Raw genomic sequence first — 13,386 nt, forward strand, 5'->3', positions numbered from 1 at the left:
TAAAGTAATGCAAAGTGAAGGAATTTGAATAAATGAAAAATGCAAACCCACAGTCAGAAATATAATGAGTAAAAGTCTGATAGATTTTCATTTTAACTACAGACATCCATGGTGGTGTAAGCAGCCACGGAATAGAAAGTTGACTTGATCGAGAACTCCTCATCTTCACTAACAGGTCATTAGCGACTACATCTTGCCTTTTTATGGAAATTCCCTAGTAATTTAAATGAAGGTCCTCTCAGCCCCCAAACATCCTCCGAAAACCTGGGCTTAGGAGAACGGTGGCACAATCCATGCCCAGAAGACAACCAGGTGCCCGCCGGGAGCAGAAGTGACCATTTCCTGAGCCAACTGGGGACTTTCTGGAGGGTTTTAGGTCCTTTTAAAATATTTTCTGACTGAAGATACTTGCCAGGGGTCACACAGACAATAAGTCCTGAGCCTGTAATTAAACGCCAAGCCTACCCCACCCTTACCCTGCCTCTTCAATCCGCGCCCACCAGCCACGGCCAATGACTCCAGAGAATTTCCTTCTTGGCTTCACGAAAAGCACAAATGGATGCGAGTTTTCTAAGGAGACCCTGAACCTGAGGGTGCACCGCACCATCATAGTGACAACAGAGCAGAAGCCGAGGAGGCGTCCGCATGTGGCTTCGTCGTAGCAAAACCAGAATGCGGTCCTGGCATCAACAAATACAGGTCTGTCTGGGCAACGCTTCAAAACCAAGGGCAACGAGACTGCCCCTCTGCTCCCACCACTCATCTCTCCAGACCTTCATTCAAATGATCGGAAGGGACCCTGGGGCATCTGTGCTGTTGGGAATGCCTGAAAGTCTCCCCGGAGGGAAACAGGGTGCTTACCAGCTTGTTAGGGTATCGGAGGAGGATTGGCTGCACGGGCACCGCCGGGATGAAGGCTCCTATGACCAGGATGAAATCTTATTACCAAGGCTTTGTGTGGGTACAGGTTTTACAACAGAGAAAAAAATGTAGTAAGAAATGACACACAGAAATGACTTCAGAGCACACATAAGAAACTATTTGCTAAATGCTGGTCAATCCCTCGCGTTTACCAAAAGGCGAGATTTTGAAAATGCAGAGTTATGTAAGCAGAATATTAAACGTTGGGTCCGTCACTTAAAATATTCGCTTACTTACATCCCCATCTGCTTTCATTTTCCAAATACCTATTATTTGACAGGGACTTTCTTTTTCGAAGTCATGGCAAAAATCAAGGCAAAGAGGAAGTAAGAAAATCGAGACGAAACCAAATGCTTGAAGCCAGAACTACCACAGTTGACAACAGTGGGTTTTAACGTTGGCTGTGAGCATTCTGGCAGCCAATACAGAAACGTTTTAAAGTACAGTGGGGCCTTGACTTACGAGTGTCCCGACTAACGAGTTTTTCGAGATACGAGCCGTCTCTCCGCCGATTTTTTGCTTTGAGTTGCGAGCTAAAATTCGGGTTACGAGCCAGCTTCAGATACCCCACCGCTAGTTGGCGCAGCGAATGTCACAGTGAACGCCACAACATCAGCCCAGCATCACGTGTCTCACTCGTTCACTTTAAGTGGTTAGCTCTTAGTTGAAGCATCAGTGTTGTGCTCGCATTTGTGCTTGCAGTTATTTTGCAAAACGTCGTTTTTGGGTGTCCGGAACGGATTAATGGCATTTCAATTCATTGTAATGGTGAAAATTGATTTGACATACGAGTAATTTGAGTTACGAGCTCCGTCACGGAACGAATTAAACTCGTAAGTCAAGGCCCCACTGTATTGCCAAGTGCTGTAAAATTACACATTACTATGAAACTCGTGGCTTGATAATATTAAAAAAATTAAACGAGCCTTAGAAGGCATGATAATGATCATCGAAATAGGTTTCCACTTGATGACACAGGACCCTGGGTGCCTGTGACCAAGTCCTTGGAGAAAAAGGAAAATCCACCAGTAGGTTGAGCGCGCGCACGCGCGCACACACACACACACACACACACACACTTTCTCTCTCTCTCTCTCTCTTTCTCTCCCAGGAAGAAGGGGTTATGATACCAAAAGAGAAAGTAAAGAAGTGCATTCTGTGGCTTCGTAACATTAAGAACTTTTTGCCGGAAAAGAAGCAACGCTCAGAGCAAACCAACGCGTTCTGTTTGTACATCACTATCAAATCATTCGAGAAATCGTCCATACGACTTTGTCACAATACGTAATTTAATTGATCTCACCTGGTTTAAAAGTAATCAAACAGGAGCGATTAGTACAAGTACCTTCTGGGAAAACTAGTATCTTGGAAGAAAAGGAATAGATTTAATATTTCAGTCTAATTAATTGATTAGCTCATCATTCACTTTCTCACATACTTCACAGATAGCTGCCAATTCTTATAAAACAGAGACGAAATCAAAGGCTAACCCTTGATTCTAACGAAAGCCAGAGTCAGATGACAGGCATTTGGTCTTCCTCTACAAGACGTGTAGTCTGCCCAGTAAGGAATTAGAAAATAGATTAAAGCTTTGACTGGAATATACACTTAGCAAATGTTTCTTGGTGATACTTAGGATCCGAACAGATTGGGAAGATGATGTAGACCTAAGTTACGGTCAAGGGCAACACGTAGGCAATATTACATTCTTTCTGCTGCTGCTCTACATCCTCAACCACATCATTTCCTACTTCTTTGTTTCAGTTCTCCCATTAAATGATATCACTCCCAACAAAAGGCACGGAGGGAAAAGGAGGAGCTAGCAGCTTACAATATGCTTTGTCCTTACTTGAATTTGTTGAGCTATGAAACACAACTTCGTATCTTTTTGAGGAAGTGTTTTTAGCTGTGAGCATACTTCCTTATGTTTTCCATGTGAAAGACACACAGTAGAGTAAGTTTCCCATTCACTGATTTTCTGACACGTTTTGAATTGAGCAAGGAATAAATCGCCAAGTACATAAAACAACATAGAAAATTCCTGCTCCCCCAGCAGCTAGTAATGAGTATTTTATAATAATTAGAGAGAGAAACATCATTAGGCTAAATCGCCACTATAAAAGGTTATTTGTAAAATTAAAATTATGAGTAGGTGCCCATTCCATCCTCCAATTTAGAAAGAAACTGGTTTCCTATGACAACCGTGACTCATTCAGCGGACACTCTCTAGCTACCCTGTTAACAATGAATCACCAAGTCTCAGAGCTGGAGGGGGCATTAAAAGTCAACTAGCATTTCCAATGCTTGAACTCTCTCTATAATATCCCCCGCATGTGGTTTCAGAAAAGGATTCCATATCAGACGATTCTACCTCTGGACAGTAAGTACCTCGAGTTGAGCAAAATGAGTGGAAATCTACCTACGTGTTAACTTTCACCTACCAGTCCTAGATCTATTCTTTGGATCCAAAGAGGAAAAATGGAACCCTTATTCCAAATGCCACTTCTCCTCATTCACTTTTATTAAACCACTAGAGGCCCGGTGCACGAATTCGTGCACTGGTGGGATCCCTCGGCCTGGCTGATCAGGGTTGATTGGGGCCGTCTAGCCCAGACCCTATGGGGCAATCAGGGCCAGCTGGCCAGGTTGGAGGGACCCCAGGAGGTTGGCCTGCCGTGGGAGGTTAGCTGTGGGAGAGCACTGACCACCAGGGGGCTGCTCCTGCATTGAGCGTCTGCCCCCTGGTGGTCAGTGCGTGTCATAGCGACTGGTTGACCAGTCGTTCGGTTGTAAGGGTTGCTTAGGCTTTTATATATATAGATTCTTCACATGCCTTGGTTTCTACAGCCTCCCAGTGGGCCATGCTCTTCTGGGTACTCTAACATCTACACATCGTCAGGGATGGCCAGATCACTGCAGGGCCATTAGTTCTGCTAGCGATCACCTGCTTTCACCTGGGCAAAGGTAGAGAAGTACTTACCAGCATCACCCATGGGGCTTTCTTTCTCCCATCAGTGCTGCCCCTCCCTCACCTTCAAAAGGCATTCATTCCAGTGGAAGGGGGTGATGAGATGGTCAAGTGTGAAAAGCTGCTACAGGTGATTCTGACATGCCCCCCTGAACTGAAAAGCTCTATCCAAATTTACTTCAGATAAGAGTCAAGATCTTAACTACTTTTTTAGTATAAACCTGCCATACTGTTGAGTACAACAGAGCATTAGCATCTCGTCTTTACAAAGGAAAATAAATTGAGAGGTAGGGAGTTTACTTTTTATAACACAAAGTAAAAACTGGTTCAGAGTTCGGAGAATAAAAAAAAGAATGATACATTAAATTCCCTGAGTATCTCATGGGGAAGGGGACTTCTCAGATTCAATTCTCAATGTATTCACGTCAACATCGCCTGTGTTTTACCTGGGGCCATTCCCCTCCTGAGGTTGCTCGCCTTATGATTTCATTTATTGTGTTTTTTCGGGAATCCGGGTCCACGCGGGATACCAACACTGGCTGCAGAGCCCGTAACAGTCCTTTAAAACAAACAAAATTTACAACCAAGCCTTTTTTTTTTTTTTTTTTTTTTTTTTGGCTAACGCTACCAACATGGTAACACTGGGTAAATCATTAAACAAACTGTATGAAAATTAAAATGAAAGCAAATAAAAGAGAACAACTTTTTTAAAAAAAACACACACCCTCTAATTCAAAGTTTATTAGAACTTAGCTTCTGGTTTTAAAAGGAGAGGTGGAAATTTCTAGCTAAAAATATTTCATTTGACTTCACAGACATCAGCAGCAGGAATATGAAAAACAGTAAATGCAATTTGTTCCCTACAGGTCTTCTTCCTGAATTGACATTAAACTTTTGAAATGTCAAGATTGTCTGATTTTATTTTAGGGACGTCCCGAAAACTGGTTATGTGAATTCATAGTACACAGGAGTCCAAAGCAATTACTATTCATTTTACTAAAATTTTCAGCACAACAATCTTTTAAATGCCTACCTTCCTAGCACATGCAAAGTAAATCTCAATTTACCAAAAATCCATTGCTATGCGACTTTTCAGGAAAATGCCTGTTACACAAAGCAGGGAGTTACACTGAAAAAGAGAGTGTTCGTAGCCGAATGAATGACTATTATGTCCGCAAGTACCAAGGCCACATCGGGCAACATTCACGCTCGCTCTCTCATCGTTTGATGCTTGCAATGACCTTGGGACCACAGGGAGCAGTTACTTGGAGACCATTCCCCTAGGGAGGGACCCAAGCATCGGGTGGGAAAAACATTTCGCTTGCTTCATTATTTTTTACGGCAGGAAGCACTTACTGTTCCACATCATAATTTTCAGAGATTTACACATGGGTCCCTCGTGGAGGTTTGGGGGAAATGAAAAAAGCAGAGTTAGGACAAAAAAATGTAGTGTGTTCATCAGCCTAATGCCTGAAGAGAAATTCATGAAGTAGCATGCATCGGGTGCTTCCACAAATTCTGTGGTTAAATTCTCTCTCTCAAAAAAAGAAAATCAAGCATGTTTGGTATTTGAAAAACTGGCCTTTTATATATAAGAACAGAAAGAGCCCTAGCCGGTTTGGCTCAGTGTATAGAGCGTCGGCCTGCGGCCTCAAGAGTCCTGGGTTCGATTCCGGTCAAGGGCATGTACTTGGTTTCGGGCACATCCCCAGTAGGGAGTGTGCAAGAGGCAGCTGATCGATGTTTCTCTCTCATCGATGTTTCTAGCTCTCGATCCCCTCTCCCTTCCTCTCTGTAAAAAATTAATAAAATATATTTTTTTAAAAAGAACAGAAAGAGATGATGGTACAGTGCTAAAAGTAAGATTTTAAAAGAATTATAAGGGTTCATATAGAGAGAAGTTCAATCTTTTTTCATAAAGTCATTCTTTCAATATCGTACCTCATTAAAAGGAAGGAAATATGTTTGAGATATTTCATTATTTTAAAGTGTCTTAAAAACCTACCAGTAAACTAAATGTGATTTTTACAAGGCATGAACGTGAAACTCTTTTATCCATGTTACCTTACAAGTACTTACTGCCAATCAGAGGCACCTGCACATTCTCGTTGCGAGAAACCATGGAAGGTAACCCCGCGGCGACACAGGCGATCCCATCGAAGAATGTGGAGTGGGGGGCCACGACAAAAATCGGGGCTTCCACGGGACTTGCGATCTTCCCTTTCACAGTAACTGAAAACCCCATCGAGAAGAACATGGCCCGGCCCAGAAACTTCAAAACTGGGTGAGTAATTTTCCTTCGAAAACACACATGGAAAGGACAGAATTAGCTTTGCTCACTGCAGCTAACGCTGGGCGTTACGCTAAAACACAACGTGGAACCCCAGACGTATCAGAACACTTCATTTTAAAATACAAGCTAAGAAGAATAACTAACACTTCCATGGAACGCTTTCTGCCAGGAACTATTCGAAATCCTCTACCTATATGAATTTCTTTACTCCTCGGCCCGATTTTATACAACAGGTGTTATTATTATTATTATCCCCATTTTTCAGAAAACTGAGGCGCAGAGAAGTAATTTTTTCCCCAAGGACATACGGCTAGTAATCGGCTCTATTCTTCTGTGACTCTAAAGTGAATAGAGTGAGTTTTCAACACACATCCCTCTGAGAAGTTCAAATCAGTATTGCCCTTCCAGGTAACCACCTTGGGAATCTACATGTGAGTAACAAAGATGCCGCTATCTCCCCCGAACACTTTTAGAATTCTCATGCTGAAACTGTCCTCAGCGTTATTTTAGGAATACTTTTTAAGAAGTCAGCCTTCTAAGACATCATTAAGACTCTTAAGAAATTCACCATCTCATTGTCATTCACTTAGACAATTCTGGAAATCTGATTGCTAACATTTTCCAAAGGATCGGTCATTAAAGATGAATAATTCATCACATTGTGCCAGGAACTGTGCTGGACACACAAGTAAGGTCCAGCCCCTGTCCTTGATAGACTCCAATGAGTAGAGAAACCAAAACATATACCCCTAGAAATGGAAACACCTATAGCTTTTCATGAAAATGCAATACTACATACATCCTCCCGTAAGACAACTGATGGGAGTTTTAGCAAGTGGGCTTCCTGTTTAATTTTCTCAACAATCTTGTACGATGACAGTGAGGAATGATGAAGCAACTAGCTGCTGAGGAAGTTGGTCTGACTTTGACTTCATAGCAAGGAGAAGTGAGACACAGAAAGCCAAAGTACTTTTCCAGGGGACCCAGAGGAATGGCCGCCTCTCTCCTTCTTGCCTTTCCGTGGAGAGTTAAGATCGCCATTGATGTAGAGATAAAAAGCTCCCTCTTTCATGGAGTTCCCACTAGTCCTATTTCCGATTCATAGTGATGGGGCTTCTGACAGCTACATTCCGAAGTACCCCATATTCAAAGTCACGAAAGACTTCTAGTTAAAGTACTGTTGTTTTTTTTAAATGGCTAAAAGTCTAGTGTTGCATAATAACTCCAATGTTACCTGTTTGAGAGGAGGCTTCATTGAAGAAAATAGGACTTCCTTTTCCAACCTTTATTTTATCTGTTTTCTGACCCTTTAGACCAGTGGTTCTCAACCTTCTGGCCCTTTAAATACAGTTCCTCATGTTGTGACCCAACCATAAAATTATTTTCATTGCTACTTCATAACTGTAATGTTGCTACTGTTATGAATCGTAATGTAAATATCTGATATGCAGGATGGTCTTAGGCGACCCCTGTCAAAGGGTCGTTCGACCGCCAAAGGGATCGCGACCCACAGGTTGAGAACCGCTGAGTTAGGCCATTTGCCCAAACGTACACAGAGGTGTCTGGGTTTGACCACTAGGTCTGCCAGCATCCTGTGAAGGCAGGACAGTCTTTCTTCCTTGTAGAGCTCAAGGTCATCTGGGGCGACCTTGACGATGTAGGCCTGAGATTCACTCTTACTTTCTGAGTCGCTGAGGCCTCACTGGTTGGTGTGGGCAGGTAGACAAAAGGGTGTTGGCCATGAGAATAGCTGTGTCATTCCTGCTCAGAGATTTCTAGCGGGTGAGGACCGCTCAGTCCCTGGGGGTGCAGAGATGTGCAGCATCTCTCTGGCGATGTCCTTTGTCCCGGGTCCCTCAGCATCCAGCTCCGGCACCAGCCCAGATAGTGCTTTTGTGCGAATTAGATAACACTGCCCTCCTTCAGGGAGGATTTCGGGGTGCTTCTGAGTCCCCACTTGCTTCCGTGGCCTGGAGCCTTGGTCAGTGCCCAGCACTTGCTAAGCTCATTCTAAATTAGAGCCATTGGGGTCAGAGTGCAGGCCAACAGGAAGGCTGGCCTTGGAACCCCACCCTGCTGCCCACAGGCTGTTCCTACAACCGGACACCCTCCTCAGGGTTCTCACTGCAGGTAGGCACTCCGTTTGGCAGAGATAAAACCGAGGGTCCGAGTGGGGAAATGGCTTAACGAAACTTGTGGGACCCAGAACACGTGCGGGCTCTGGGGTCCACAGAGCTGGCTCCAGGGGGCAGAGCCAGAGACTTTAACTTTCTGTCCCCCTGGGTGGACACCTGCTGGCCCCTCTCTGAGCCACCTGCTGACCCCTCCTCAAGGCTCTTCCGTGGGAGGGAGTGTAGTTGGGAAGATCAGCCTGGGTTTCTCATTGTTCCCACAGCGACCCCTCTTTCCGCCCTGGTCAGGGCTCGTGTAGGAGGCAACCCATCGATGTGTTTCTCTCACATTGCTATTTCTCTCTGTCTTTCCCTCTCCCACTCTCTCTAAAAATCAATGGGAAAATATCCTTGGGTGAGGTTTAAAATAATAATCATCATCATCACTAAAGTAATGAGTTAATATACTATAATTTGTCCACTTAATTATATCACTTACTGAAGTATGTAGTTATTATAGAGGGACAAAAGCAAATGTGAAAACTCAGGAAGAATAACAACAAAAGAAGCCGGGTACTTTTCCACTGCAATGGTGTCAGGTACACTAACCGGGTCTTTGAGAATCAGGGATCTATCCCTCTTTGGCAATAATTCAGAAAACAAAATGTTTTAATATTAGGAAGCAACAACTTCAACAAAAGGCGATCTGTTCTTGGGCAGTAATTCCTGCATATGATCAATTAAGAACAGTCTCATCTGAGAAACAAAAATAAGTAATGAAAACTGAGTAGGTAGCAGTTAGATAAAACTACCGATCACTAACTGTATGTCTGAATGGCGATTTACTTAATATTTTGATGTAACTATTTCTTACCTCCTCCAACCAGTTATTGGATGGGTCGGCTTATCAGGACAGCATACTGTTGAAATCGCAGCAAATGGCCACGCCAGTAATAAAACTAAGGCAAGCAGTAAGGCACGAACCGGAAGCAGGACAATTCCAAGAAAGAAAGTCTGAAAGGCAAAGTTGATAAAAATAAGTGGCTGTATCTTTTTTTTAAAATGTCCCTGGCCATGTATTAGAATTTCAGCCACTGTACATACCGGCCAACATCTGGTGTTGCTAGTGTCTTTAAAACATCAACTTTATTAAGACACCATTTACATAAAATAAAATGCACCTAGTTGAAGTGTGTAGATTATGCGTTTTTCAAATGTATATTGCTATGCAAACACCACCACGATCAAGATATAGAACATTCCGGTCACCCAACAAAGGTCCCTTGTGCCTCTTTGCAGTCAATACACTCTCCCCAGCCCTTGGTAAACACTGAGACTTTCTTTCACTATAGTCTTGCCTGTCCTAGATTTTTACCTAAATGGTATCACACAGTATGGACTTTTATGTCTGGCTTCATTCACTCCGTATTTTTGAGATTCCACCATGTTGCCATACGCATAAGGAGTGAAGTCTTTTTCATTGCAGAGTATGATTCCATTGTGTGGCTAGATCACAGCTCACTTATCCACTCATCTGTTCATGGACAGCTGGCCTTATTGTAAGTTTTTAACTATGAAGATGAATGTTCACGTCCCTGTGTGAACATATATGTTCGTATCATTGGGAGTGAAACTGCTGGGTCAGAGCATGCTTCACTGTGTAAGAAACTGCCAAACTGGTTTCCAAAGTGGTTGTACCATTGTGCATGTCTAATAACAAGTATGAAAGATCCTGTTGCCTCACATCCTCACCAATCCTTGGTGTTGACAGTCTTTGCAGCCATGCTGGTGGGTGGAAATTGCTAGCTCACTGAGGTTTTAACTCACACTTCCTTGATAGACGGAGCAAGTTTTTCAGGTGTTGGTTGGTCATTGCTTTAACTTCTTATTTTAGGTGCCTGTTCGAGTCTTCGGCCCATTTTTTACTGGGTGGTTAGTCTTTTTCATATCCATTTATAGGAGTTCTTTCTAAGAGTCTTTTGTTCATCGACATATGAATTGAAAATGTTTTCTCCCATCCCATGGTTTGCCCTTTCAATTTCTTCATGGTACCTTTTAATAAGGATTTTAATTCTGATGAGAAAAGATGGTAGTGGGTTTGCTCCAAGGCAGGTCAAAAATAAAGACAGCCTGGCCAATGGCCAAGAAATGATCCTGGTGTAAGAAAGGACCATAGGGTGAGGGTCTTGGTTCAGGGTCTAGGTGTAGCATAGACCCTGTAGGAAAAGTTGTGATGAGGTTACAGAATATTCCTAGAAGATTCACTAACATTCAAAATGAGCAGATAACATGGATTTTAATTGAGTAAGTTGTCAAATAGTGAGCAACCTTTTTTTTCTGTGTCACTTTCATGTTTGCAACAAATAATAGTACTTAACAGTAAAGCAATGTTGAGTAATTCTGAAAAATTAGGAGGATTCTCCATCACATTTCTATTTGGTAATATGTCATCTCTGTAGAAAGACATTCTTTCAACACTCTATCAGGCTTATCCTCTTCTCTGCGCTTAGAAAAACATGATATTATATGTTTTTGTACTTGTTTAATTTTTTCTGTGAGATATAAGCTTCAGATAGGCAGGTTCCTTATTTCGCTTTTCACTGCTGTATCTCCAGAGAATTGTATTGTGCCTGGCACATAGTAGGCATTCAAACAAATATTTTTATATGGTAAATGGCCCCACAATTACCACTAAACACTCATTTCCATCCCATATTCTGCTGAGGAAATGAAAGCCAGGCTACTCTTTTCCCATGCAACTCAGTAGCAGAACCTTACATAGTCAAAAAAGAGAAGTGGGGGTGGAGGGGCAAGCTAAACCCTGACATGAGATGCAAAAGTGATAACAGTCCTTGAGCAAGACACTGATCATCACTCAAGATTAAATTTGAATTCAAACTAAATTTAGTCTGAATTAGTCATATCAAGTCACACTTATATGAAAAAGTATATCCGCCTTTTAAACTGGATAATATAGCCAACATTGTTTTTCAATTACATCTACCTTTACCCAGACCATTCAAGCCATTGAAACTTATTTTGCATCTCTGGTCTACGTGGATTTTTAGTTTTTAAAATAAATACCCAGACTATATTCCATTCCTTTCCACACAAATAGCAACTTTTAAGTACTACGTTAAAAATGTAGACAACCAATAGCATCATTATCAATATTAAGATCAACGAACAATACCCGATTGTTTCACACATTGCTTCACTTAATTTTATTCCTCTTTTGATGTACTTTATTCCAATTTAATAGATGAGGAAAGTGTAGTTCAGAGCAGTTAAGTGACTTGGCTGGAGACATACAACGAACAGGGGGCAGGGCCCGAGATGTTCTCTGACTGAGACCAGTGACCTGTCCATTGTACCTCAGCTCTTGTAGTTACTGGGAAGTGCTCCCTCAACCGTAACAGGCCACGCTATTAAAAAACAATAATTTCCTCCGGGTGCAATACAAATACCCATAGTCTACCACTCTGATCCTCTTTCAAAAATATGAAGCCAAATAGATGGACACACTTTCATTCAAGTAGGACGGATGTGACTACAATTCATCTTGAATGACAGTCACTGCCCTCAGAAGTGTCTCTACATTTTTAAGACACAATGGGAACCTCTACCCACTGACAGACATGAAGATCCCAGTTTCAAACGCCTCATTTCTTGACAAAGAGCTGTTACGACATGGTTTTCCCCTTCCTCTCACACCCTTCTTCATCCAGACACCCGTCTGTCATCACTCCCACCACCACCCGGGCTGCTCAGCCCAGCACTTGGCCTGCCTGCACTGCCCAAGACGATGGATGGTCTTAGTGCATCCATCACACTATTTCCAATCCAAAGGAACGGCCTGCCTGCACTGCCCAAGACGATGGCCTTAGTGCATCCATCACACTATTTCCAATCCAAAGGAAAGAAACCTGTGATGCGGACAAGAAAACATCTCCCCCCACCCCCATACAGACCACCCGGGACCAATGAAGCTTGCGTAGTCTATCTTGTTCTTTGATCACTAACTTCACCAAAGAGGAAGTCCGAAGAGTGAGGGTTACTGTTGATGGGAAACGCAGCGCTTTACCAGAAAAAGGACAGGAAAGGACACTTCCTTTTTGCATGTGGCCATTGTCAACAGTGGAGGGGCGTCCGGGCTCCCTCTCATCCTCGGATCTGGGAGAAGTGTTTGGGTGAAGACTGATTCGGGGCCAAAAAGAAACACCCCAAGCGGACCCTCATCATCCCTTTTCCCGGATCCCCATTTCCTACCCTTGATGCCTCTGCTCGGCTGGGTCTTCTCCGTCTTAACTTATTGTTCCAACCCCAGACCTGGGCTCTCTGCGTTCTCACTCACCCTTCCCATCCCACACTCACTCCTCTCCTTCCCTAAACAACAAACAAAGAAAATTCCCCAAACCCACGCTCCTGTGTAGGCTGGCCCCCAGCTACATCCTCACACTCCAATGGAAGTTCTCACGGATCCACTCCCGCTTCTCCGCACGGAATGAATGCGTCCCCGGCCACTGGCCTGCTCTGCCTCCTCCTGGCTAGGACCTCCGACTCAGACCCACATGTGCTCTGCACCTTCCCTTCCCACACGCCCCCTCCCACCCCCAGACCATCCTCCAGGTCCCTCCATCCTCCGACCCACCTCTCCGCCCCTCGCAGACTCAGGGCCCCTGCACAAGCCTCCCCTCTGGGATCTACAGCTCTTTCTCCCTCAGAGCTTTTGCTTCCCAGACTCACGCCCCCCTCAGATGCCTCCCCTGTCACACCTATGGCAGCCTCAGACCCTCTCATCTCTCAGATCCTTGCCTCTCACCTGGCCTGCCTCCTCTCTCTGACCCACGCCCCTCCCCTAATGCACCTTCTCTCTGGCCCACGCCCCTTGCCCCTCGCCCCGCTGCCTCCTCTCTCTGACCCACGCCTCTCGCCTGATGCACCCTCTCTCTGACCCACGCCCCTCGCCCGCTGCCTCCTCTCTGACGCACACACTCACCTGGATGCGCCTCCCCGCGCCCAGGCGCGTCTGCTGCACGAAGGGGTTGCGCACGGGCGGTGGGAAGAAGGACGCCTGGCGGGGCACCATCTGC

At 44.1% G+C, this 13,386-nt stretch overlaps 1 protein-coding gene across 1 annotated transcript in view; it reads right to left on the reverse strand.

Moving 5' to 3' along the window:
- LPCAT2 (lysophosphatidylcholine acyltransferase 2) overlaps nucleotides 1-13,382 on the reverse strand; it is a 57,855-nt gene extending 44,473 nt beyond the window's left edge. The window contains exons 1-6 of the mRNA XM_005865282.2: nucleotides 13,293-13,382; nucleotides 9,168-9,307; nucleotides 5,969-6,186; nucleotides 4,336-4,448; nucleotides 2,225-2,285; nucleotides 862-920 (exon numbers count right to left, since the gene is read on the reverse strand). Coding sequence (XP_005865344.1) covers nucleotides 862-920; nucleotides 2,225-2,285; nucleotides 4,336-4,448; nucleotides 5,969-6,186; nucleotides 9,168-9,307; nucleotides 13,293-13,382 — 681 coding nt within the window. The remainder of the gene's footprint in view (nucleotides 1-861; nucleotides 921-2,224; nucleotides 2,286-4,335; nucleotides 4,449-5,968; nucleotides 6,187-9,167; nucleotides 9,308-13,292) is intronic.
- Nucleotides 13,383-13,386: the final 4 nt, after the last annotated feature.

The sequence above is a fragment of the Myotis brandtii genome, unplaced genomic scaffold, assembly GCF_000412655.1.
Source record: "Myotis brandtii unplaced genomic scaffold, ASM41265v1 scaffold2022, whole genome shotgun sequence".
Classification (NCBI taxonomy): domain Eukaryota; kingdom Metazoa; phylum Chordata; class Mammalia; order Chiroptera; family Vespertilionidae; genus Myotis; species Myotis brandtii.